Source organism: Lepisosteus platostomus, chromosome 20, assembly GCF_059453375.1.
Source record: "Lepisosteus platostomus isolate fLepPlt1 chromosome 20, fLepPlt1.hap1, whole genome shotgun sequence".
Taxonomy (NCBI): Eukaryota; Metazoa; Chordata; class Actinopteri; order Semionotiformes; family Lepisosteidae; genus Lepisosteus; species Lepisosteus platostomus.
Window position 1 is genome coordinate 13832351 of NC_142630.1, and position 26228 is coordinate 13858578.

General features: G+C 43.8%; 1 protein-coding gene across 3 annotated transcripts in view; it reads left to right on the forward strand.

Moving 5' to 3' along the window:
- Window positions 1-26228, forward strand: part of hydin (HYDIN axonemal central pair apparatus protein) — a 91552-nt gene that overhangs the window by 55548 nt on the left and 9776 nt on the right. The window contains exons 28-72 of one of the 3 annotated variants that reach the window (XM_088613635.1): window positions 420-560; window positions 769-946; window positions 1205-1338; window positions 1670-1800; window positions 2125-2261; window positions 2592-2719; window positions 2964-3158; window positions 3415-3564; window positions 4650-4889; window positions 5311-5455; window positions 5807-5971; window positions 6229-6402; window positions 6717-6890; window positions 7310-7539; window positions 7827-7964; window positions 8326-8509; window positions 8625-8766; window positions 8997-9162; window positions 9610-10296; window positions 10599-10823; window positions 11053-11267; window positions 11620-11802; window positions 13625-13750; window positions 14052-14211; window positions 14406-14578; window positions 14844-15042; window positions 15566-15665; window positions 16101-16200; window positions 16430-16598; window positions 16846-17087; window positions 17618-17735; window positions 18400-18604; window positions 19020-19255; window positions 19615-19766; window positions 20570-20765; window positions 20971-21055; window positions 21320-21568; window positions 21740-21885; window positions 22603-22821; window positions 23161-23321; window positions 23492-23601; window positions 24226-24451; window positions 24683-24904; window positions 25347-25485; window positions 25761-25926. In XM_088613635.1, the coding sequence (XP_088469761.1) occupies window positions 420-560; window positions 769-946; window positions 1205-1338; window positions 1670-1800; window positions 2125-2261; window positions 2592-2719; window positions 2964-3158; window positions 3415-3564; window positions 4650-4889; window positions 5311-5455; window positions 5807-5971; window positions 6229-6402; window positions 6717-6890; window positions 7310-7539; window positions 7827-7964; window positions 8326-8509; window positions 8625-8766; window positions 8997-9162; window positions 9610-10296; window positions 10599-10823; window positions 11053-11267; window positions 11620-11802; window positions 13625-13750; window positions 14052-14211; window positions 14406-14578; window positions 14844-15042; window positions 15566-15665; window positions 16101-16200; window positions 16430-16598; window positions 16846-17087; window positions 17618-17735; window positions 18400-18604; window positions 19020-19255; window positions 19615-19766; window positions 20570-20765; window positions 20971-21055; window positions 21320-21568; window positions 21740-21885; window positions 22603-22821; window positions 23161-23321; window positions 23492-23601; window positions 24226-24451; window positions 24683-24904; window positions 25347-25485; window positions 25761-25926 (8161 nt within the window). The remainder of the gene's footprint in view (window positions 1-419; window positions 561-768; window positions 947-1204; window positions 1339-1669; window positions 1801-2124; window positions 2262-2591; window positions 2720-2963; window positions 3159-3414; window positions 3565-4649; window positions 4890-5310; window positions 5456-5806; window positions 5972-6228; window positions 6403-6716; window positions 6891-7309; window positions 7540-7826; window positions 7965-8325; window positions 8510-8624; window positions 8767-8996; window positions 9163-9609; window positions 10297-10598; window positions 10824-11052; window positions 11268-11619; window positions 11803-13624; window positions 13751-14051; window positions 14212-14405; window positions 14579-14843; window positions 15043-15565; window positions 15666-16100; window positions 16201-16429; window positions 16599-16845; window positions 17088-17617; window positions 17736-18399; window positions 18605-19019; window positions 19256-19614; window positions 19767-20569; window positions 20766-20970; window positions 21056-21319; window positions 21569-21739; window positions 21886-22602; window positions 22822-23160; window positions 23322-23491; window positions 23602-24225; window positions 24452-24682; window positions 24905-25346; window positions 25486-25760; window positions 25927-26228) is intronic. The other 2 variants (XM_088613638.1, XM_088613636.1) reach the window with 2 other exon arrangements.

The window sequence follows — 26228 nt, forward strand, 5'->3', positions numbered from 1 at the left end:
TCATGGAGGGCCAGTGTGTTTGCAGGGTTACCAGGTCTCTTCAAAGCAGTCGCACCTGAAAAGCTGGAAGAAGCTGCTAAATTGGTCCCATTGAGCCTATAATGAGCTGATTGGGCTCATTAAGAGCTGTGTTAGATTGAAAACCTGCAGACACCCATGCTGTTGAGGAGCAGGATCGGCCACCCCTTACCTAGAACGTCTTTGCAAATATCTGAATGTAACCGAGAAGGTTATCACATATTTTTAAACCCTATGACAGAAGTCCCTCTAGTACAATTAATCCCTTTTGCTAGTGTGAAAATGTGACATATACTGTACTTAAGCAGGAAAATGACATTTATATGTACAGTAGGAAAATTGCACTGCGTTTACAGTATGGACTACTTTTGGCACTGTTTCACTTGTGTTCCCTTGCCCAGCTGTTTGACCATGTGGCAGAGGCTGAGATCACTCTTAAGAACACAGGGAAGGCGGGCTTTGAGTTCAACACCCTGCTCAGCCAGCAGGGCTGCTCTCCAGCACACCCTCGACCTGGGATCCCACTTGTCATCCCCAGCTCAGTGAGTCTCTACAACCACTAGATACAGCTCCTTTTATGAAGACCCACGTCTTGGTTTTATTCAGGAAAGAAACTTAAGAGTTAAGAATTAATATTATTTTAAGAATATACTATGAAACAACCCTCTAACCCACATTGTTTCAGCTTTTAACAATTCCATAGGTAATGGATTCACTTTTTTAACTCATTCCATTTTTTTGTCTGTAAAGGGCTTTATACCAGCTTACGGAGAACAGAAACTATCAGTGTATTACCTCCCTGGGGTCCCCGAGATCTTCGACAAGAGCTTTGAAATTCAAGTTTCTTACTACGAGCCAGACATCATCAGTCTGAAAGGAGAGGGCATTTTCCCTAGAATTTCCCTGGATCTGCCAAGAAATCTCACAAGTACGGACACATTCTCTATAGTTCTGATGTTAAAAGCTTTTGATGAGTAAAAAGCCAAGCACCCAAGAGGTACATCAATGCCTATGTTATGATTAGTGCTGACAATTACAGATTTTAGAAACAATGTTATCAGATTAAGCAGCTCTTAGTGTCTTGCCTTTTGATTTACTGACTGAATAGCGTTTCGTTTTGCCTTCAGTTTTTTTCTCTACTCTAGTAAATGACCTACAATAAAGATAAAATTTGCTGTTCCCCAAGTAGATCATGAGAAATACAGCTCCATTCTCAGAGAAGCAAAGGAGTCCCTGGAGAATGACACAAGAAAAGAAGAGGCATTCAGCCGCTCAGTGACAGCGGGTGCCGACCTGTCTGTGGATGAGTACATCCCTTCAGTGAGTCTGTGCACTTTTCTATCAGGGCCTTCAGTCCACAAATGGATTAATTCTGAAAATGTAGATTCCAGAAGTAATGAACCTGCAGCTTCAGAGGCGCAGTCACTGAATTGTGTGGGGAGTTTGGAAAAACTGTGCCTGTCCTAATTACAGTCCAGTTTTTGAAGCTCAGAACAAAACCACTACAGATCAGAAATAACTTCAGACTTTCTTGTTTCATTAAAAGGCATGTGTGAGGCAGCTGTAGGAGAGGGGGGAAGGGGCAGGATTAGTGTGCTATGAAGGCTGGACCGTGTGCTAATCTGCTGCTCTTCTCCCTTGCTGCGGGCAGTACGACACCCTGCTGCAAATGGAGGTGGAAAGGCTGCTGGTGAAGGAGCACTCAGTGGAACAAGAGGAGCTGCTCTCTACCCGCAGCCAGGTCACCGGCACCAACCAGTGGTGGCGCAAGAAACTGGGGAGGTAGCTGAGTGCCCCTTACTCAGTTTATTTCCTACACGGAGCTAGCTTTGCTTTGTAGATCTACTTTCAGTGTTGTCCTGCATCCCTGTGAAGAAATTGATTAAATGTGTGTTGAAACTCAGACGTTCTTATGAAGCAATTAGAAAAGATACAGTACCTGATTGTATGATTTCAAAAAAAAAGTTAAAAGCAATTTTTAAATGTCCCTTTTTTATAGGAGGGGAGTCTGTCCTATTTTCAGTGTTCAGCCTAAGGTTTTTTTTTTGGAAAATATTGGTTGTTTCTGTTGTTTCACCTTTGCTGCTCACTATTCACATTATTCAGGTTCTTGTTGCCTGAGTACATTCTGGACTTTGGCTATGTGATCCATGGCAGTGTGTGCACTCACATTGCGAAGGTGACCAACACAGGCCCCCTTCCTGTGTCCTTCAAGGCTGAACGGCGCCTCCTAACCAACACAGGTACAGCCAGAGTCATCTCTGGCAGTGATAGAGACAAATGATAAAATACAGATCTCTATGATTTGCTTAACATAGTTTACAGAATTTTTAAATTAATGCTTCAGTTATTGTACATTGATAAAATAATACGTAAATATATGTCACCATCAAGTCAACTGACATTTTGCTTATCTAATTAAATATTAAATGGCAAAGCCAGTAAAAAACACTGATGTTTGTGCAGTAATGTTCTTTGATGTTATGATAGTTGATCAGTTTGTAGTACTCAGTTTAAAACTGTGATAGAGAAATGTACCTACAATAATCTGATGCTGTCTTATTTCTTGTCAGGTTTCAGCACAGAGCTGGATAAGGTGAAAAACCTCCCTTATTGTGAGACAGAGACATTTGAAGTCAAGTTTGACCCTAGAGGTGCTGATCTAGACCTGGGCGAGGTCAGCACTCTGATGCCAATCCAGGTGGGAATGATTGGATAAGCGGGACATAGCTTTAAGTTAGTGTTGAGGAAATGTATTTGTGTATGTGTACGTCTCTAAGGTAAAGGTAAGGCATATGGTCAATTAGAAGTACAAGTATGAGGAAACCATGAAGCAACTGAAACAGCCGGCAATGATTTACAGTACATTTGCTTGCTATGCAAAAATAGTAGCTGTGAAGGAGATTACAGTATGGTGCCCCCTGTGGGTGTTTTTTGTCCTGTAGGTTGCAGGGGGGCCGACATTTCCTGTGCGTCTCTGCGCAGTGGTGACCATGCCTTCCCTGGCTATCTCCACTGACACGCTGAACTTCGGCTCTGTCCAGTGCGGACTGTGTCGAGTGATGACCATACAGCTGCACAACCACCTGCAGGTCACCTGTCGCTGGTCTGTCAGCGAGCCAGAGAGGCAGAAGAAAAAGGTATCCAGGAGCTAAGGACTCCCAGCAACATAATCACTGAAGTCATGTCATTATAATCATGGATCAGTTAATTTAGTTAATTTATGACATTCTCATATTCTGCCAACACAGTGAGTTGAGTTTTCAAAGCATCCTAAATTTATTTTGAATAGTTCTTATTGAAATTCAGATTTTTGTGCACATTAGCTAGCACTTGCTCACTTGTATCAGGAGAGGATCTGCAGTGCGTGTGCTTGTCTGTCTTTGGCCATTGCAGATTGACAAGCATGTTCCTCTGCATCTGCGACGCAAGGCCAGGCAGGAGCTCCGCAGTGCCCCCCAGGTCTTCGAGATGCTGCCTCCCACAGGAGAGCTGCTGCCTGGGGAGAGGGTCAATGTGCAGGTCAAGTTCAGCCCGACTGAGGGGGTGAGTTAGTGGGAGAGATGTATTTTCGAACACATCCACTAACCTTTTGTAACACCTTAAATCAGTAGGTATTTCATTTGTGCGTTTTCAAGATCTGTTTTTTATTGACTCTTTGCATTTTGTAATAAGTGAAACAGCTATAGAAAACAAGTCTAGGGCAACTGAGGTATTCCAAATAAAAACACATTTATTATACTGTTTGTACAGATTTCAGTTGTTTTCAGCTGGTGCCTATACAGTGCTATAGGTTCATGAAACCTGTTTTTTGTTCCTTAGCAGTGCTATTTTTGTCATGCTCCTATAATTTATATGGACACTGCTTTTCACAGTGGAAAGCCATATACTGTTCTAGTATTAGAAAAAAAATCAATAATGGTCTGGGAATTGGAGATAAGACAGAAAACTCATAGATGATGTGTTTCCAGGCCTTATCTCAATCCCATAGCCTGCTGCAGATTGTATATCTCTTAACTGGATGACAGGTCAACTTAACATTAAAGCATACTCTCTGTAAGATTAAATAATAATTGCATGTTAATTTATTTAAGCTTATGATTTTAAGATGCAATGAAGTTGGGTCACAATTACCCAGTGGCTACTGTGTTCAGATCTATCCCTGTTTAGCTCAAGTTAAATAGAGCCTCCAGAAAGCATTCACAACAACCTTAATATTCTTAACAATTTGATGACTTTGTGCAGTGTGTGCAGTGACTTCTACTGTATACTGATTTATTCTTAACATGTCCCTATTTGCAGCTCATGTTTGCTAATTAATTTCTCCTCTTTAAATAATTTTCTTTAATGTTTTTCTCCAAAAGGCAAGAAAAATTACACATGTAAATCACACCTGTTTAATTACTAAGTTATTGTGGTATTTGAAAAAGATTGTTGTTTCGCATTTCAAAAGAATCTAATGTGAAATGGGCCCCATCCACTTTTCAAGTGGTTCCTAGCAGAAAGTATACTAAGTGCAGCACCACATACTGTACTGTAAATTATGCTCACTGTAAAGACAGAAATAACATGACTTCACTGTTAGGGATGTTTGAATGTAACTGGTGGACTTGGTGGGCTGTTCTCCACAGAAGGCCTACAGCCAGCGACTGACGCTGTGCATCGCCCAGAGCAGCCAGCGAGTGATGCTGCTGGCCCAGGGCCATGGAGAAGAGCCCCAGCTGGAGTTCTCCTCCTCTGTGCTAGAGCTGGGTCCCATCCTGCCCTACAGCAATGGAGACAAGGCCGAGGTGGTGGTCAGAAACCCCTGTGCGTTCCCTGTTGAGTTCTACTCCCTGGAGTTTGATAAGCAGTACCTGGAGGAGGAAAAGGTCTGGCAAACCCCATATCTGTTGTCTCTGTCTCCGTCGGGTAAAGTGATTTTCTGTTCAGCAGGAAGCCTTGAGATAGCTGTAGGAGTTTTGAAAGGAATCTATACATCTATAGCTTGGTTAACTTAAATTATGAAAACATAAAATTGAGAATTTATTTATGTTGTAGATAAAAGTTGCTGGAAAGTAAGGTATGTTATTGTATATAAAAATAATGCTACCTACAGTACTTGTTAGTTTAGTTAGCTTTGGTTTTAATGATACTAGTAAACCTGATTAAGAGGTTTAGGAAACAGACTTCCAGTCCGTTAAGACACACTTATGCTTGTTCCTTGTTCGGGACTGGATAATGACCACAGTGGAATTACTTCCCTCTTGTTCTTTCATGGGCCATTGATCCGCCCCTGTTACTTGACTCTAGATCCTACGGATGCTGAAGGGATATGACTCTCAGAACATCCTGCTCCTGCCCCCCCGGGCACCGGGAGAGAAGCTCCCCCCCGAAATTCTGGATTACTACGAGGAGCAGCGGGCTGCTCAAGAGGAGCGGAGCCGACTGGAGGAAGGTCAGGCCACAGATGTAGGGATGCTGGGAGGCAGGGAAACAGGGACTTGTAGAGACAAGAAGGCATAGACAGGCCTTGCACAGGGAATGGAATAAATAACTATACAGTAACTAATAATAATCTAACAACATATAACATGTGCTTAACATCCCTTCGATTTCTCAATAGAAATCAATCGTTCAATAATTGAATGATTTGATGGATGTATCATTAGTTTAAGGTTTCTGAGCTTCTTGGCCTGCTACAGAAATCTCCATAGATTATAACTAACCTGCTCAACCTAGAGCTTGAAGGCCAGTGGTGATGCATTTCTGAAGCCCGAACAGTTGATTCAGAGATATTCCTTCACAGACCCGAAGACAGCCGAGGACGCTCTGGGTTTGGAGCTGGAGGAGAAACACGATCCCCTGGGACAGGAGGAGGAGGATGTCCCCCTCCAACAATGTGACCGGGTCAATGAAGACGGGGAGGAAGAGACAGGGGGAGCTCCCCTCAGAGAGAAGGCTCACGGCACAGGTACCCCAACACACATCCACCTCCGCTGCACAAACCCAAAGCACCCAGCATGCAACCAGACAGGCATTCCTGCATCCGTAGCAAAGCTGAATATCTCCTGCAAGCTGGGTGGGGCAAAACATGGTGCACCAAACACAAACAGTGTGAGCTTAATTCACAAGTGCTGTCTTAATTCTTAATTATTACAGCCGTGTTGCTTTTCTCGGTGGCGGAGTTGTGGATATTTTGTGATGCTGATGTGCCCATCTCTCTGTCAGACCTGAGCAGAGAGCGAGCGGGCAGTGGCAGCAGCATTGGTGTGGGTGAGCTAGAGGACAACCCCGTGTCCAAGGCCATCGCCCGGCACATGGGCATTGACCTCTCTCCCGAGGGCCAGGCATCCAGGAACCGCAGAGGCATCGCCATCATTGTGCACGGGGCGCCCCTCTCAGGTAGAGCCAGCTGGTCCCTTGGCTGCTTTCGATGTTAAGTTAATAACTTGTCACCAGGAAAGTTTATTACAATACACAAGTACTACAATATTATATATAATACCGAGCTCCCCATGGTTCTAAACTTTCTCCAGTTCCCCAGGGTCCACAAAATCCTATTGGGCCATCAGGTTTACTTCCTAGTTGTTTATCTGAGGTCATCATCAAGCCATTTCTTGAAGGAATCTAAGGGTTCGGTTTCATATGGCAGGGGGTGTTGCTCTAGACAAATGCAGTCCATCGAACAGGGCAGTGTATTTCAATTTTATTTGTAGGAAAAACCAGGACAGCTGTGACCCTGGCTAAGCATTATGGTGCTGCTTGTCTGAGCATTGACGCTGTGGTGCTGGAAGCTGTGTCCAATGGGAACAGCGCTACAGGACTGCGGGCACGAGAGCTGTGTGCCAGGGCTGCCCAGGAGCAGGCACAGAGGAGGGCAGAGGAGACTGGTGAGTGTCTACTCACCAGCTCAGTTCATAGATTCTAGTCTGAAACATATTATATACTTATTTATATATACAGTATTCAGTATTTATATTAATTACTACCTCTATATATTATATTACTAAATTTTAAAAACTCAGGTCGTCTAGAATAATAATGTATCTTGAATGTCTTTTTTCTAACATTTACAGTGTCTGTAAACAGCTCATTACATAAGATAAAATTTACTTGATTTCAAAGCTACAATAAAATGTATTCTTAAAAACATGAAGAGATTGATTTTCACCTACATTAAGGCTTTGCTAGAGTTCCTACCTTGGTCATATTCTTTTAAAGTGTCAGTGTGGACTGCATGCCCAGCCCTGAGACAGCTGTGCAGCTGGCCTGGCTCAGATGCCACTGACACCCTCTATCTTTGCACCAGCCCAGGCTGTGTCGGAGGTGATAGGAGCTGGGACGCAGGGCACAGGTTTCCTCAGTGTGGAGGCTGTGACCAAACACGCTTCCGAGGGCAGCCAGAACAACGAGGCCAAAGCTGGGCCTCAGTCTGCCATCTCTGTCCGCAATAAAGCCAGCACTGTGGGTGGCAAGGGCAAAGCTGAGAGCTCCCAGACCCAGAAGCAGCAGTCCTCTGAGCCCACTGTCAACTCCCAGGTACATTCGTAGGATAGCAGTTGGCTCTGACTACTGTCCATTGGCCATCTAAGCTATAATGCTGTAAATTGTACATATACAGTAGTTGTTCATACACATTTTTAATATTTTTTTAATTCTGTCCTTAAAGGAATGACTTACAGTAGCAATCTTCTATATTGTGATAAAATGGCTTTGCCAAAAGCAGTCAGCCCATTTTGCTTTCTAACACAAGTGCGCTGTTTGTTTTTTTCTCGCTATTTTATGTGTTCCTAATAATGCTGGTCTGTATCCATGCTGTGCTGCAGAGCACAGCAGCCCCAGCGCACTCAGGTCTGCCCCAGCGGCGGCTCAGTGTCAGTGCCAGTGTGGCCGGAGAGCTGGGCTTGCTGAGCTGCGTCCTGCCCGATGAGCTGCTGGTGGACATCCTGGCCGAGAGGCTGCAGGTATGAGGGAAAAGAGCTGGCGGAGGGATGGGGATCTCAGGACAAACTGGGGGAAGGCAGAGCAGAATAACAGTGTCAGAATACGTCTGTGGACAGTTGTTTTGTACTGATTCAGTTCATTGCATTGCTTCTACAGGTATAAGCACTCTCGTAGTTCCTCTTATTTTTTTGGCATCAATCATCCATTTGTAAAGCTAACAGACATTGAAATATACAAAGCCCCTGACAAAGTTAATCTCCATGCCCCTAACCTGAAAACTTTGTTACAGACACAGTACCATTTCTTTTAGTTCCACAGTATGCTCCAGGTATATCCTGGCCTTCTCGTTTTCAATGCTATTCCCTGTCTGTCTTTTTGTAGTTGAATGACTGTCATCGGGGAGTGGTGTTTGATGGTTTGGAGACCTTATATTCTCGCTCGCCATCCAGTGCACTCCAGGCTCTTCTCAAAGCTTTTAACAACCGCCGTTATATCTACTTGGTCAACCTCATCCAGGATTACAACACACTCAAAGCTAAGGAGAAGTCTGAGAGAGATGAGGAGGGTAGGAATGCACAAGCTGGAACTGCAATGCCTTTGGCGAATAAGCCCGGACTTCTTTAATTTCGAGATGTATGGATGTCTAGAATACTGAATGAGATGTCCCTTCCACTTCTCAGAACGGCTGCTTCAGGAGAGAATAGAGATGGAGAAGGCGCGGATGAAGGAGATGGATGAAGAGGAGTATGATGCGCTGTCAGAGGGAGAGAGAGAACACATTGACCTCAAGCGCCTGGAAGATCTGAGAGAGCGCAAGCGCAGGTAAGCCATCATGCATCAGGAGGACTCGTACAAACCTCTTCTCTTCGTACAATCCTTCTCATTTAAAAGCCCCGGAGCACCAGAAGGGGAGTGTAAAGATAGCAATTACATATTGAACAATCCACAGTCCCTCACATTCCATTCTACTTTAACACACAAAACTCCTTAGATCAATGACGTGGCACTGGGATGCTGCATGTCACTGTGCCATATCGGCTCTCTGTCCTCAGGGAACAGGAAAGGCTGGCGCAGGAGCTGGAGGAGAGGAGGCAGCAGGAAGAGCTGGAGAGGCTGAGAGAGGAAGAAGAGATGAGGAAGAAGAGTAAGAAAGGGCGTAAGGAACCAAGCAAAGAGGAAGCAGGCCCCGGGAAAAAGAGTCAGCTGGCGGGGAAGCAGGTAGAGTTGTGATTATTTACCATGAAACAAGTCGGTACTTTTTAATGTAAATTCACAAGTTCAAATTGTCAGTATACTGTAGATTTTAGATTTTCACAGTAATATTGAAGTTCTCCAGGAAATGTTTACTACATTATTAGAAAAAACCACACCATATTCCAATATAATTGCACCTGGATTTAAATGGAAATAGTCATTATGATACTGAGTTACTGAGACAAAATACAGTAGATTCCTCTGGAAGAAAGAGTTGCAAATACTCATTTGGTCATTCAGCATCAAAGGTTTAACATCAGGAGCTTCAGCTTTCAGCAAACATAGCTGGGATATCATTTCTAGGAGGTGAAATAAATGTATTCTTGTTTAAACACTTGATGCACTTGAACCGTTCAATCTGGGGATTTGCCTTGGTCGAGGTTTTTCCATGTTGCTTGGGGTTCCCTGCAGGTGTCCAGTTTGGCTGGGATCCGCTCGGAGACGAGGGTGGACCAGGCTCCCGGGGAGAGGAAGCTGTCGTATATGGAGCGCCCTGAATCGATGCCCACGGAGCGCAGCGACCCCGAAGAAGGGAACAAGAAGAAGAAAGCCAAGGAAGGGAGAGTGACCGGGCAAGACCTGTCCCCTCCGCCTCTGGCGTCCTCCGAGGAAACGGAGAAGGATCAGGCCGACCAGCGGGAGAAGGCGCTGCTGCTGCGGTTCCGGCTGTACGAGCAGAGCCAGAGGGCCGTCTCCCAGGTTGCGCGGTTCTGGGACCGCGTGCAGGGCCAGCTGGTGCAGCTGCTGACCCAGGAAGACGCGCCCCAGGAAGCCGAAGACAACACGTTGCCCGAGCGCCAGGCCCCATCAGGGAAGAAGGGCAAGAAGGAGAAGCAGGAGAAGGAGAAAGCGGAGAAGGACCGGCAGGAAAGGGAGAAGGTGGACAGGCTGAAAGTGGACGCGGACCCCAAATTGATGCTTTCTCCTGTCCCTAGTCAGACGATGGAGGGAGAGAGCTTTGATGGTGGGGAGAGAGAGGAACAGCTGGAAGGCAGTGGTGAGGTGGGGGTGCCCTATATCCCCCTTCAGGTCACCGGCAAGAATCACCCCAGTGGGACCGAGATCCTCAAGAGTGGAAAATTGCCCCCCCTTGATGAGGTAATGCTTCACATGTCACTGAGATTGCCTGCATGTGTGTCTAGATATATACAAAGAATTGTCTTACAAGGTACTTTTGGTCTTATGTTGTAGTCTATACTCACACAGTAAGAAAATGGCATTTGGCTTCATATGTTCAATATTTATTTTTATTGTTTTTAGTATGGAATATTTTTCTTCTACACCTACAGTAGATTTCAAGCACACATCTAGCCAAAATAGATCAGGAAACTAAAAGAAAAAAGAAGGAAATAAAAATTCCTGTTCTGAAACATTTCCCGGGCTCAATTCTTATTATCCAGGTTTTAGATGGGCTGGGACTGGGAACCAAAGGCCCCCCGATTCCTCCTCCCACCATCTTCTCGGTTGTGCCATACCCCAAGAAGAGGCCACCCCTTAGCACCCAGGAGAGCCTCAGTCACTTCACATTCATAGTGTCTGCTCCAGAAGACACTGTGGAGGACAAGAAAGACACAGTTGGAGCAGAGACTGAGTTAGATGCACTAGGCTCCATCTCATTCATCAAGGTAGGAAAGATTCCCAGATTTCCTGCTGCTAATGAGAATTGCCACTACAGCCTGGTACGGGGAGGTTAGAAGTGGCCACAGCTGGGAGAGGGGCTTTGATAGCTTGTAAATCCTAATGTACAAAAATCTTGGATGAATGTGCGGAAGTCTCACCTGGCCAGGCTAACCCCATGGGGTTCCGGCCCTGTCCAGCCATCGGTGTGAATACACACACTCGTTTTTTTCCAAGGAGGAGTCGGCGACCCCCAGCAAAGGTCGCGGGAAGAAGGAGAAGACGGAAACGGGGCGGGAGAGCCAGAAGGACAAGCGGCGAGCGGCGGTGGGGTCGAAGAAGGGGACCCGTGGCAGCGAGTCGCGCTCTCCCCCGCTCATAGCTGTCACCCCACTCTCCGACACCGAGCAGAGCAGCCGCACAGCCGAGCCCGCGCTCCAGAAGACCCAGCGGTGAGGCGGGCTGCCCCCTGTCTCGACAGCTCGAGACATTGCACTTCCCAAACTCCTGGGGATGAAAGGGACATTGTTGGCGACAAACATTTAACAGTCTTTAATAAGCTTCGTAAGAATGGGTGTTGCCAACATTTTTTTCTTCACTTCAAATATAGATACAATAACCAACAGAAAGTTAGACCAAAGAAACTTTTTTTCAAAGAAGAAAAACAAGTATATTCACAAACTTGTTAGTGTGAGATTCTACTCATTTCTTCCATTCCCCGCTGTCTTATAAGTATGCTGAAAAGGCCTTGCATGACTCATCCTGTGGTGAACATGTGGCCTGAAAATGTTGTATCTCCTTCAGCTTGACTCACTTCCGCTGGACTGTGCCGCCCCATGGAGAGATGTCCCTTAAAGTCTGGTTCAATTCTACTGTGTCTGGCCAGTTTGATCAGACTCTGAACTTTGAGATCTTGGGCACTAGGAGGCGCTATCAGTTGTACTGCAGAGGTGTGTGTGCCTTTCCAGCAATAAGTAAAGACGCCAAGTAAGTATCGCTGATAGAAGATGCACTACTATAATTGAAAAAGACCTTAGTTTTGTATGATCTGTAACACTGCATGTGTTTTTTTTTACTGTTGGAGTCATGATAAAGGTGTATAATCCAATAGCTAGTACACTACCACTTCTAACTTACTTAATGTTTACTTTAATGTTATTAAGTTGTGTTATTAGAAAGAGAAAGGCATCAGAGCAGGTGAATTTATGAGACCAAAGAGAGTTACTACTGAATTACAACTGAATGTTTTCTAGGCCAATGTCATTACTGGATTTAAAACTACAATCCAGTACATTATAGATATCATTATTTATTTACAACCACAATGTGGTCTATTACAGACCAATGTTATTACTAAATTACAGCTGTAATACTGTGCATTATAATCACTATCAGTTTTGAATTAAAACTACTTAACACAAGACAGAACATTATAACTCCTTCATTCTTACCAAATTGCAGCTAAAATGCAATACAATAAAGAATACTCCATGCTACTGACATCTGCTACAAATTAGGGTAGATGGCAGGTGCACAACCTATTCTACTGTATCCTTTTACTGTGATTCCAGTGTCCTTTATTTGGCAAAAGCACCTTATTTTTGCCAATTGATTAATAATAAAAGTTACTTTTGGTTTTTCTTTCCTTCCCCTTATGATATTCCACAGCGACCTTTGCTCTTATTTTCTTACCCGATGGTCTGGTCATTATTTTCACCAGTAGTTTATAGACTCCAATCAAATATACCCCAGTGTCAGCTGTCTTCATTGTCTGAATGTCCACTGCTTGTATTTATAGCACTGTCCTCTTACCCTGAATCTACTTAGATTCCTCAGGGATCAAGTCTGTCTGCAACATCTCCAACTGTTCACTCCCACTTCAGGATCTTCAAATCTTCCTCTTAATCAGCCCTTTTGGTTTTGCATCAGGTTCCATTTTGTTTTCTCCCTCCTTTCACCTTAATTAGCATTGTTGTACTTTTAAGTTTTAAGGTTCATGAGTCAGATTTATTACAATTCATATTGTGCAGAGTAGAAGAGTTTGTTGCCACATGTACTGTACATGTACATTGGAATTCTATTCAAAATAGAGGTGTAGGATGCTATTCACATTCTTTTCTGTTTTCTGTCTGGAATTTGGGGAAACAAAGTACAAAGTGCAGGGTATTTATGTCGCTGGAAGGCTTCTGGTTCAAATGCATACAGTATGTAGCTGATCCTAGCTCTTTGTACTGAAATGAAGCATTGTGCATTGTGCTAGCTCCTGTTGGCTGCACAGAAATGACACAGTTTTTACTTGTTTGTGCCACATGAACTCTGAGTAATAGGCATCTGATCTGAAGGCAGAGAATGGGCAGAATCCAGTCAATAAGAGTCTCACTGTACCAAAAACATGACGTACCAAATAAGAGGCCTTTCAGCTCATCTAGATTGTTTGCTTGCTACTGTACATACTAAATTAGAGCATCTCTTCCAGTTTCAGAAAATACCAGTCTATAGTATGACTTTTGCCAATATGGCTTTGTAGTCATATTCCATATTTCCCCAAGGCTTAGATCTTCAATATATTGCTAACAGGTTTTTAAAAGGTACTACCCAAAAAGTGAGAGTGCCCCGATTATGATTATTTGTCCTCTTGGTTAACACACAAATTCTTACAAATAGATGTAATTTCTAGCCTAGAAACCTATATTGGAGAACAAAAACAAGAGTGTAATCTTTCTCTTGTTATCTGGTGAAAAAAGGGGTGTTGATTCACAGAGTAAATACAGTTCATCAAAATTGACCTGTTCTGCTGTCTGCATTCCAGGACGGTGTTCGCTCACTGTAAGAAGGCCCTGGCCCTGCAACCGGGTGAGACATTGCAGAAAACATACATCTTCAAGTCACAGGTCTTTGAGTTTGGACCTCTTCTTTGTGGAAAAACGAGGGACAGGTAATTCCTCAAATCAGCACAGAGAGGGTTTTTTAAACATTTTCTGAAAGTTAATACCTTCTTAAAATTACATTTTAGGAATTAGGGATTGTCTTGAAATTGAATATTGATTTTGTTGTCTTTTAATACTTTTATTGCATTCTCTTTTAATGGTAAGTGACCAACTACTTTTTTGTTTTGGAGAATCGATTATTTAGTTTAAAACATCTTTAAGAATTGCATGTGGCACAAGACCGAAACACCTCTTTCTGTTCTTGCCTTTGTCTATCCTAACCCCTCTACCTTGCGGTCTTTCTGGTAGGTACAAAGAGCGGAAATACCCTGAGAACACGGAGAAGCTGATTGTGCACAACAATTCCCCCCTGGATGCCGAAGTCTTCTTTTGCTTCCAGCACGACACCAAGGCCACCACCTTTCTACTGGACCCTCCTTCCATGACCCTCAGACCAAATGAGAAACAGGTAGGCTGTCAGTGAGAGTGGAAAGAGAGCACCGTACTTCATAAATCTAACTGTAGCGTCTACATTATTATCCTTAAACCACTCATTTCACAAATGACATTGCAGATTCTGAATCACCACAAAAAGCATAGAAAACCCCGCTCGGTTATTGTCCCCTGTGAAGCTTAACTCAAATGCTCCCATATGCTTGTCAGGAGCTGACAGTGTGGGCGTACCCCACCTCCCCAGGAGTCTTCGAGGACAGCGTGGTGTGCTGTATCAGAGAGAACCCCGAACCAGTGCTCTTCAGAATCACCTGCCGCGGGGTCAGGCCAGAACTGGACATAGATCGCAAGCAACTGCACTTTGACAAGATCCTGCTGCACAGGTCAAGTTTCTGTCCTTTGATGATGTTGGTGATAAGGATCATGCTTACTAACACTTGGTTTCACCATAGTTTTCAAGGTCACTTGTTAAAAAATTGTCTGTTTCCTTCCGAGATAGCAAAGGCAAGGATGGTGATGATGAAGAATGGTGCATTAACTCAGTTAACGCAGGCACGGGGCTAAACAACAGAGCCACAGTGGAATAGGCCTTCCTCTGGTTAAACCTTGTGATATTGACAGTCTTGCCTGTCTCACTCTCCTGTTCAGGAAGGACACCAAGAGCCTGTACTTGAGGAACAGCACCCTGTTGCCGGTAGCCTGGAGGCTGAGTGGGCTGGAGGTGCTGGGGGACGAGTTCACAGTCTCACAGGACCAGGGCATCATCCAGCCGCAGTCCGAGTTCTCCCTGCAGATGCACTTCAGGGCCATGAAGCCTGTCAACCTCAAGAGAGCCATCCGACTGGAGGTACTGTATAATGGGCTGCGTTGATACCCTGACAGGACCTGAAAACTGTGTTTCCTTTTCCCATGGTGCATCCTATTGGGTCACACTACTAAACCAGTTTATAAGACTAATAACCTAAACAAAATTAGACTAGGGCTAGCAGAAATAGTCTTTAAAACTGTGATAATTAATCCCCGAGTATGTAGATATTGACTGAAAAGTGTGGCAGCTGAGACCAGCAATTAGTAGCATAATATAAACCAAAGTATTTTCTTTGATATAATAATCTACATTTTTGTAATATAAAGGCACATTTCCTAATTTATTTGTAAGAAAATGATCATGATTTCTTGGAAAATATTTTGAAAAGGACTGCAAATCTGAAGGATTTCTGAAAAATCCTTGTTCCAAATGTTCTTTTTTATAAACTTTTAATTTAATTTAACTTCAAATTTTTTAATGCGGTAGCTTGTTTGTCTGCCTTGACTTTCATTCTGATGATTTGCTTCATTCGTCTCGGTTTCCTCTTGATCGTTGGCGCTAGGTGTCTGATGTGGAGAACATCCTGGGGATTGTCCACACAGAGAACATTCAGATCATCGCAGAGGCCTACGATGTAGCGCTTGATATGAGCTTTCCCAGAGGTAATGTTTTCATACACACAGTGTACAGTGTATATACGCTCAATTCCATGCTTGAATGTTTGATTAAGGAAGCTTATTTAACCTCTATAAATAAGTTTATTGTAACATCTATATTTTGTTGTAAGCTTGCTAAATGATTTACCCTTTGTTTTGTATACAGTACTGTACCATACTTTACATATATATTGCAAATTATAAAACTGCACAGAGTACAGTATACAGTATGTGTGATAGTTCGTATATACTGATTTATATACAGTACCTTTTCAGATGAATAAAAATACAAGAGCCATGCTTGTTATTGACAGTTTTACTCTTACACTGCACCACTGTATTGATTGAGTTTACAGCTACCTGAGAGATTTAGTGATGCGTTGTGCACTGGCAAACAGAAGCTGGGATGTAAACTGTAACCCTGTACTGCTTGTTATTCAGGTGCTGATGGGGGTCTTGACTTTGGGCTAATCAAAGTGTCAGAAGAAGTCAAGCTGTCTGTGAATTTGAAGAACAAGGGCAAATATGAGATTGTATTTCAGTAAGTAGTTTGCAAATCTGTCTTTCTGAAACTGTCTGTTGACTCTGGACTCTGGCCATCCATCACAATTCCTATACTCAAGAACTTATTCCTAAGAAATAATAAAACACTTTTTTCCTGAAAAGCTGTCCTGAAAAACGGATGGCATTTCTGAGCTCTGGTATTAATTCTTGGTTTTCTGAAAAGGGGAGACAAAGTCACAACTCGCTGTTCTTCCACCCCCTTTCAGTTTCGTGTTGGAGGCCACAGAGCCAGACATGCCTGACCTCACCTCGCTCTTCACCATCACCCCCCAGAAGGGCTCCCTGAACCCCAGTGACAGGCCCACCACCGTGCAGATAGTCTTCCGCTCCAATAAGGAGGTGTCAATCAAGGACAAGCCCATCCTGCGATGCCAGGTACACCTACTCTAGCCTCCAGTCTCCATTCTGATTGAATCTGTTTAGTTTACAGTTCAGACTTTTGAACTTTACTCTTTACTTTAATGCAGTATAGTAAAATGATTCAAAATGTCTGTCATCATGAGTTGTTAAGCAGGATAGATTGTTGGAATCATAGATTTATTTCCAAGGTTACGAGTTTTAAACTTGTAGGATACATATGCCTTTCTAAATGTATTAATCCTCCTTGTGCTTCTGTATATAGGTGATTGAGCCCAATGTTGCAGAAGGAGGAGAAACCATAGCCAGCATCCCAGTGAAAGTGTCCATACAGTCACTTTTTACCAAGTATAGTATAAGCCCCGCAAACGATATCAACTTTGGTGCATTGGTCTACGGCAGTCGCAAGCTCCGTACGTTTACCATTGAGAACAAGGGAGAGTTTGAGCTCAGATACACCATCTTCAGAATGTCCAAAGACGTGCCACCTCCAACCCAGAAAAAAGGGTAAGAGCCAGCTAAACTCAATTATGCATCCAACTCTGCGTTACTAATCTGTGTCTTCTATTGCCAAGAACAGAAAAGGGATTTTAACTTTTCTCTTGGCACACTGTTCTGTCAGGCACCTAAATATAGACAACATTTCACAGCTTCCACTTATCTCTGGTTAAGCCACACATGCACAAGACTAAAGAAATGATCTGTCTTCTCCTGCAATTGGAAATAAAATACAGAAATCATGTTGTTTCAAACAGAACAGTGTACTCTGTTCTTGAGTGATTCAAACACAAATTGAGCTTCTAATCAAAATGACTAGAATATAAGAATAGTCTTTAAATGATGTCCACGATGAGGAGTTTTTTATATCAATGCTATACTGTATCCCATGGGACAAACTAATTAAAGTGTCCATATCTTTTTGCATCTGTTTAATTAAGCCCACAGTAGAAAAGTGCGGATTAAGATGAGTGGAGCTGTGGTGGTGGTGTTAATGCACATGTACATGATATTAATGTTGTTCTGGCATCTCTGCACAGTGCTGTTGCCGTCAAGCGGGCCCGTTCACGGGAGGGGTCTTGCTCAGGGAAGTCAGTTCCTGTTGGCAAACTGCGGCGCAGTGAGTCTGTGCAGAAAGAAATGGGCACCTCTGTGCAGGTGGGTACTGTAAGTGCCATCTGTCGGCCATGCCTCGGAGAAGAAATTGCACTTGCTTTGCATTTGACATTCATTTGCCTTCCTGAAATTCATTTGCAGCTTTTTTGCCAATCACTGAAAATAGTAAGAATGCATTTTCATGTATTTTACATTGTTTCAAACCTAATACCTACACCTAATAATTTTCTATATCTGGATTCCTTCTGTTCTTCTGCGTATAGAGACAGATTCCTCTTGTTTATATTGTGCTACTTCCAACACCTCAAGTGCCTGGACTGCTAAACTTCTGTGGTGTTTTACTTTAATTTGTAATTCATTAGACCTCTGTTTTCTCTTTCAGAAAAGGTTGTCTCTGGGTCAGCTAGTGCTTGTGTGAGACCTCACAGGTGCTGTAAGTTGTTGTTTTATTGGTTGGCAACTGTGAGTCACCCTGTTTAAGTGCCCTGTCTGAACTCTCTTCAGACTCTCTGTGGCGAAGAGAGTTCTTGCTTCTGAAGTATTCAGACATGGCATCATTTAATAAGCTGCCACCCATTAAAGCAACAACTCATGGCAGCTGTGATCTCCCAGGTGAGCACCAGCTGCCTCAATGTCATGGTTAATAGAAAATTGTTAAAAATGACATTCATTTGAATCCTGCTGCGCTGTGTTTGTGCTTTCCCAGGCTCGGTTCTCCACTGGGATGTTCACTGTGTCCCCTGGATTTGGACCACTGGCTCCTGGTACCCACCAGATCATCACTGTGGAGTGTGTGGCCGACCAGGTGGGCAAGTGTGAGGAGTACCTGGCTATTGACATATCTGACCGGGACCCCAGCGACCAGCCCAATGGCATCTCATACAGACTTGTTGCAGAAGGCTGCATACCAGGTATGTGTTGGCTTTGAAGACAAGAACATAGAAACATGGCAAAGTAAGAAGGGCTACAAACAAGAGTTCATTCAACCCATCTACGTCTTCAGGTAGTTGGTAGTTAATTGATCCAAGGGTCTCATCTGGCTGTTTCCTCTTCTCAGGACGTTCAGAACTAGAGGTCCCCTTGCGGTCTTTTCTGTTCAAGACTAAAAAGGATACGTTCTTTCACTCTATCAGTGCAGGGCATTCCTTTAAGTCTGTTAAACTAATGCCTCCAATTTTTATTCATCTTTTAGATGTGGACTATATATGCAATGAGGTAATGGTTAGAAAATTAGTAAGCTCTCAAACAGCTTCCAACAGCAGTATGGTGTACTGTATGTATTTTAACTTTTCTTACGTATTGTTTGTTCTTTTTTGTACCTCTTAGGTATAGTGGTGAATGACATAGCTTCCATCTTTGAGGAGCACCGGATCTGTAAAAACAGCAGCCTGTTCCAGTTTCTGCAGATCTCTGACTGCACAGGGATCTACATCGAGGATGAAAACAAGTTTCTCTTCTGCAATGTGCTGGTGGGTCGTCAGGCCAAGGCACGCTTCAAAATCATTAATGCAGGCAGAGTGCCCTGCGACCTGAGTCTGGCAGTGAGGCCCGTTTCTGCCAAGGTGAGTCTGCATAGTAGGGAAATTCATGATGACCTTTTTTATATGGCTGTTGCTGTTATGTTACTGATTCTGTTATACAGAATGTGTTTGTTCTGTGTGATTATCTTTTATTGTCCCTGTTTTGTTTATTTCAAGTCAATCAATCACACTGCCGTTATGGTTCCAACAGACATTGCTAATAACTATTACATGGAGGTTGGTAATCAGCATCACAGAAGAAAACATGTACCCTGGAGCTGAATTGCTGGCGTTCATATGACGGATTGTGGCATTCATAAGATGGAGGCATTTTTAAAATTTTACTTACCAGGTTTTCTGCGTTCTTCTTAAATCAGATTCACATAGGATTGCTGTTTCAGGTGTCTGGCCGAATCAGCGATGTATTCGAGGTGGATCCTGTGAAGTTGTGCATCCCCAGTCACTCCCATGCCTTTGTAGTGGCAACATTTACTCCTCAGAGCATGCAGAACTACCAGGCTGTATTTGAGGCTTCAGTGGAAGGCACGTTAAGGTACAAGAAGTTGTTTGTTCCATTAAAAATCATGATCTTTATTTATATATACAGTAGCTTGCATGCCACAGCATATCATAACACTTTGCAATAAAACATTAATGCCATAAATTAAACATGAATAAATTCAAGTTCAGAAAAGATATTCAAAAACTATTGTCTTGCAAAATCTAATGTGAGTTGCGAAGTCATCACACTGCCCTGGAGTAACAGAACGGAAAGCATAGTCTCTCAGAGTGTAGCCTCATTTTGGAAATTAAAATTGTCAGTAGCCAAACCATTTGAGCCCTTAAAAGAGAGTTTATGGTGTCCATCAGTTTTTCTAAATATATCATGAAATGCACAGGGAGTCAGTATCAGGAAATGAAAACTGAGATATATGCTCATATATTTTAGTTTTAGTTAAAATTTGAATAAATAAACTCTGAACCCTCAGCAGTTCATTAAAAACATGTTTGTATACACCAGCAAACACGGTGTTACAATTATCAATCCTGGAAAAGACAAAAGCATGCATTAGCATTTCTGCACCAGAGAGATATGAATAGATGCGAGCAATGTTACAAAGATGAAGAAGAGTCACCTTCACGGTATTCTGAAGATAAGCTTCAAATGTAAAACCTAGATCAAAGAGGGCAAAAATGGTTTGTAGCACATGACTGTTGCTCCCTGACTGTTCTGCTTCACGTCACTGCTGATCTGTCTTTCAGTCAGGTATAGCACAATTGCATGTATGAGGAAATACAGCAGTGTGGTGTGCAAGCCTTATGAGCCACGCGAATCTCCGGCCTGGCATTTTTCAGTTCCAGCCCCATGGTGAAGGCGAAGGCCCTGGTCTTTGACATTGCGGGGGACGGGAACCTGCCGCGGGTGTCCGTGCTTCGGCCCACGCTGAGGAACCACAGGGGGAGCCCACTGCTCCTGTTCCGACGCCTCCTGCTGGGGCGCACCCAGAAACTGCCCCTCTTACTGATGAATGACAGCAGTGTCCCTGCACAGGTGAGTCACACTAGGGACCCGAATAGACTGCAAACAGCACACCTTTCCAGCATTTACTGATCAGTAAATGTAGTTTACTTCATAAAACATTTTAACCCAAAGATAAAAGGCAGGAGTTGAATGTCACATGTCTCAGCACCAGCTGCTGCACGTCATAAGCTGACTTCACGGATGTTCACACTGTTCAATGTGTCTGTGCTCACAGATCAATATTGACCTGCTGGATGAGACGGGAGACTTCACTGTAAAATCTGGTCCCAACACCAGCTGCGGCTACGTAGGCCAGTCAGGTAGGAGGCAGTCCTGTCAGTGACCCCACACAGCTTCTTGAACTGAAATAACTGTGGATTTATCAGTTCTTTGGATGACAGAACTGTGGATGTCTACTCAGTGGTCTCTGACATAGGTGTATGTGTATTCTTTGATTCAGAAACTGAAAGATGCAGGACAGTAAAAAAGAGCATTAGCAACAGAAATACTGTACCAAAGAATCTGTCCCCTAGTTCTATACTGTGTTAATCTATCCCTTTCTTCTTTCTGAATGCCTTCTGTAGAGAGGCATGCAGCACACACAGCCTCCCTGATCCTCACTCCAGGACAGCAGGCAGAGTTTTCTGTGGTGTTCAGCCCAACAGCAGTGCAGAGTTACGATGCTACCGTGCGCATCCTGGTAGTGGATAATCAGTATGAGGAGACAGTGGTGCAGCTGCTGGGAGAAGGCTACCAGGACAAGGTCACCTTGGACAACATCCACAGCGCTGCCAGCACTGAGGCCACACAGCTGGACCAGGACAACCTAGAAGGTGGGGACAAGGCAGCAGTTACATTTCTGTGTTAGGAGGTTCAGAATAGGAATACCTGCTTGAAGGAATATATTTTTGCCATTCTGCAAGCCTGGTCAAACTAAGGGAGCAGCACATGTATTAAGAGATTTTGGTCTACCTGTATATCATTACGTCCCTTGTATATTTCAGTATACCGTTCAGACATCCTCCATTTTGGGGACTGTCATGTTGGGAGGGCCTACCAGGAGAGCTTCACCATGACCAATCATAGCAGTGCAGACGTCCTTCGGTTTGAGTGGCCTCTTGATAGCCCACAGCTCAAGTTCTCTCCACAGGTACTGTAAAACATTTCTCTTCAGTGTGTCTAAAGAGTCTTTGCCAGCCAAAGTTAAAGCATTTCTCATAATCCCAATATACAGTGGCTCCTCACTGTTACATCAGACCTTTTATAATCCTGAAAATCACTCTTGAGTTCCACCTGAACACATGCCAGATTTCAGAGAACGTGCATGACTTTTTTTTACCAAGCTGCCCTTCACGAACACTGGTAACAATATTGTCCATACCTCAAAAAACATATCAACCTGCAGGACAATATGGAGAAATGAACTTTTCTCTAGGATTACCATTTTGGCTGTGACCTATACATCTTTTGCAGGCTCTGGATTAAGAGATTATATTTAAAATTCACCTGAAACTAAGGTGCAGCAGGGGGTAACAGTGTTTGTCTGTGTCTCAGTGATTCAGCTGAGAGGAAACCCTGCATACCTCCGAAACCCTAATACATTAAAACTGCGATCCCATACTTTTTTATCGATAGTTTCTTTTAATTCACATACAAAGAAACACATTGGTTAATTAACAGCATGGGAGTCTCCACAACAATTTCAAAATTTGACGTTCATTACTTCATTTTTTTTAAATCCACCTAGACTTGATGCAGGATTCCTGTGTACATTTTGTGGGGGTTCCTGCATTTGTTTGTATGCAACTCTGGGAAGCCCTAGTGAAGTATGTTAAGCTCTGCTTCACTCCGTCTTCTCCTCTTCCAGGTTGGGCACCTCCATGCTGGCTGCTCGAAAGACATCACTGTGACCTTCCACTCCGAGCAGCCCGTCGCCCTGAGTGCTCGGCTGATGAAGTGTAAGCTGTGCAGGATTGGCTTCCAGCAGCCAGTGGACCAGGTGCCCGACTGGGACGACAGGATGAGAACTGTGAAGTGGGTCGATGTCGGAAGGCAAGCAGCTCTGCCACCTTCTGCCAGGAGAAAGGTAATCATAGGTGATCCTGTGTGCAGCAGAGTTTATTTCAGGTGAAGTGATTAACATTGTATTCTGTCCATCAGGTCAACATTTAGATGAAGGACCTTGTACTTTAGGAAAAGGAATAATGTTAAAGCACTAATATGCAGATTTGCAATAATGTGAAAAGCATCAATAAGGGCATTTTGACTTTTACTTTCGATTGCAGGTATATGCAGTTTGCTTATTTCAAATAATACAAAACAAGCTTATGAAAAAGTTAGGGCAGTGGTTAGGACCAGTAATCTACTAATTATTTATCTTTTCCTTCCATGGCTGCTCTGTGCGCCTTCTCTCCCCATCCCGCAGGTGATAGAGACAGATCCTGAGCCGGTCCACGCTGTTATAGAAAATTCCTCTCATGAACTGGAGCTGAGAGTCAGTGCTGTGTGTGACTACGCCCAGTTCAAATGCAAAACCGAGACCATCCGCTTCAAAGACACTCTGCTTTTCCAGACCAGAGTCTTCGAGTGAGTGTTAGACCTTTCTCAGTCAGTTACACTGTAAAGAAGTGTATGACACGTCTGACAAAGCTAGCTAGTGGTCATTCTTGGACTTGGAAAGATATTCTAAAGCATGGCAGTTTTTAAACTAAACTCTTAGCGGTGATTCATCCTCTCTCCTTCTTTCTCTGTACCAGGATACAGATGACAAATGAGGGCAATGTACAGCTGGAGTTCTCCTGGCAGGTCTTAATGGAGAGATGTGGAAAAGGTGTTGGCTTCATTGAGAGACACACAGACTCAGACGGTAATAAATAGATAGAAATGTCCGGGAAAAACAGTTGGACTAAATCATTTTGATAAAGCCTTACTGTACTGTATATTAAATAATAATTTAGGAGGAACACAAGAGTCATGATCGGAGTCACAGGTTCTTGCTTGGTTGACTTTTAGGTCTGTCTTTTGGTCTAATTATTTGTTATTGTACCGTGGATGTCACCCTGCTAAACCAATATCATATACAGTACTTTAACAGGAACAGGTAAAGGTTTATTCCATGCTGAAATGAAAAGAAAAGAGACACATTTCGGCTGTGGAGCCTTCTTCAAGTGTCACCCCTGTCACACCTGAAGAAGGCTCCACAGCCGAAACGTTGTGTCTGTTTTCTTTTTCTTTTCCTTTCATCGTGGAATAAACCTTTACCTGTTCCTTTGCAGCCTACGCATGCTGACACAGCTCCCCACTCAAACTGCAAAACGCAGGCCTAGTTTACAAAGGGAAGTTTGGTGAAAGAAGGAACAGATTCTGTCATTACCACGCATGTGTCATTCAATAATTTCTTCATTCTTCCTTCAATGTACTGTATTGACCAGAACTGTGTGTACAGTAGGCAAAAAGTCCAATACAATGTCGATTAACTTTGTGTGTCCAGGTGTCTCGTCCACTCAAACCCCAGGCTCTCGCCTCAGCAGTAGTGTACGGAGCCGGCCTGCCAGCGCTCTGGAAAGAGTGTCATCCCTCCTGGCTGGGGATCCCGATGTGCCTCCCTTCTCTGTGGAGCCCAGCGCCGGAGCCATCGCCCCCAGTAACAGCCAGGCCTTCCGCATCAAGTTCTCCCCTCTGGAGGTGGCGGAGAGCGAGGGGCGGCTCGTCTGCAGGTCAGCACTCAGGCGGCTTCGTGGGGGGAAAAATGTCGTCACCCAGAGGGAGGGCTAGGGCGCGAAAACTACCATCTCCATTCTGTGTGGAGCCCCAACTTTGCCACATATGTTTTTTGAGCCCCAAAAAAAATACAAAACCTGCAGCACAAAAACAAACAATGTTATCCTTATTCAAGAACACAAAAAGACTCTGGCTCAGGAAGAGCCGGCTGGCCTGCTTTCTTTCAGTATCCCAAACCTGAAGGATGGACAGGGCCCCACGATGGCAGTGAGTGGCCGCAGCCTCTTGCCTTACTGCCACTTTGACCTGGAGGACTCAGATTATATCAGCAGCAGCCGGCGCAACCCAGAGCTCCGGGGGCCCCAGGGCGCCCCTCCCAGGGCCACCCTGGACCCCAACACCAGGGTCCTGGAGTTCACCTCTGTGGGAATCACAACTACCACCTCCAGGTAGCCGCACAGTCCTCAGCTGCACACCATTAACTTTGCTTTAGCTTTTTATTGTAAGCCTGTGGTGAGGGCAGTTTTAACACTCTTTAAATGTTATTATTCTAATGGGAAAATACAAAGAGCTGTCAGTTAGATTCTCTCGGTTCTCTGTTGATTTTGCTTGTGATGTGGACAATTTCAGCTTGTCTCTAAGCATCATGCCCTTCGTGCTGTTACCTACACTGAAATAATATGGAATACAGTAAATCACCTTCTCCCACTCAGTCTCACGCTCTAGGTCATTAGTACTTTACTCCCTTTGTAGCAGGGCTTGCAAACCTCTGCCTGTCTCATTCCCATTAGTGACAACAGCAGGAAGAAATATTTTCACTTTGGCTGATGCCTTTAAGCTCCGGTGGTATTTTGTTTAGTAAGTCACCATTATCGCATGAATCCCCTGCAGAGTCTTCAGTATAATGAACCCCACCAGTTCGGCTTACTCCTTCCTGTGGAGGTGTGAGGACTCTGAGGACTTCAAACTGCACTCACCCTTCCGATGCATCACTGACAGAGGCACAATCCAGCCGGGGAAGAAAGTGGAGGTGTGTGTCCATCTCAGCTGTGGAAACAACATCTGTATGTTTAGGGAGCCTTTAAATTAACAGTGACAGCTTCTCCAGTACAATTATATAAAACAAATTAAATGTCTTAGAATTACTGAAGTGAATTATGCTCATCCTAGCAATACTGTCATCCTTCTGGTTCTTAAAATATAAAAAGGTAATGCGCTTTTAAGCAGTTATTTTTACACATGTTTTCTTCAAACTAAAAGTCATACTCCTCAAGCAGAGTCTCCATGGTTGTATTTCTCCGTTAGGTTGGCTTTGAGTTCATGCCTCTTCTGCTGGAAAGCATCGAATCTTTCTGGTTCTTCCTGATCCCTGAGCAGAGCATCTCCGTGCCCTTCCTGCTGGTGGGCACATCCCGAGAGCCAGCAGTCTGCCTCGACCGATCCTACCTCAACTATGGCTGCCTGCTCATCGGTGAGGCACCACACTGCAGCTGTTCAGTCTGCGGGCTGTGCTGGCCGTCACCTGCAGTGACCTGTTCTCAAAGAAAGAAGGAAACGTTCCCTGTTCATAAATTGAATCTTGGTTCCCCCATCCCTAATGTGTAGTTTATAGGGAATAACTCGGGGGTACGTTCATATAAATGTATGTATTATAAAGAAGACAGATGAATAAATAATATGATGACAAAATGCATCCTTGAAATGCAGTTTGGTAGAGTTCCAGTTTGACTTGTGTTTCATACCTTAGTTCTCCTTAATGTTAGAGAAACTATC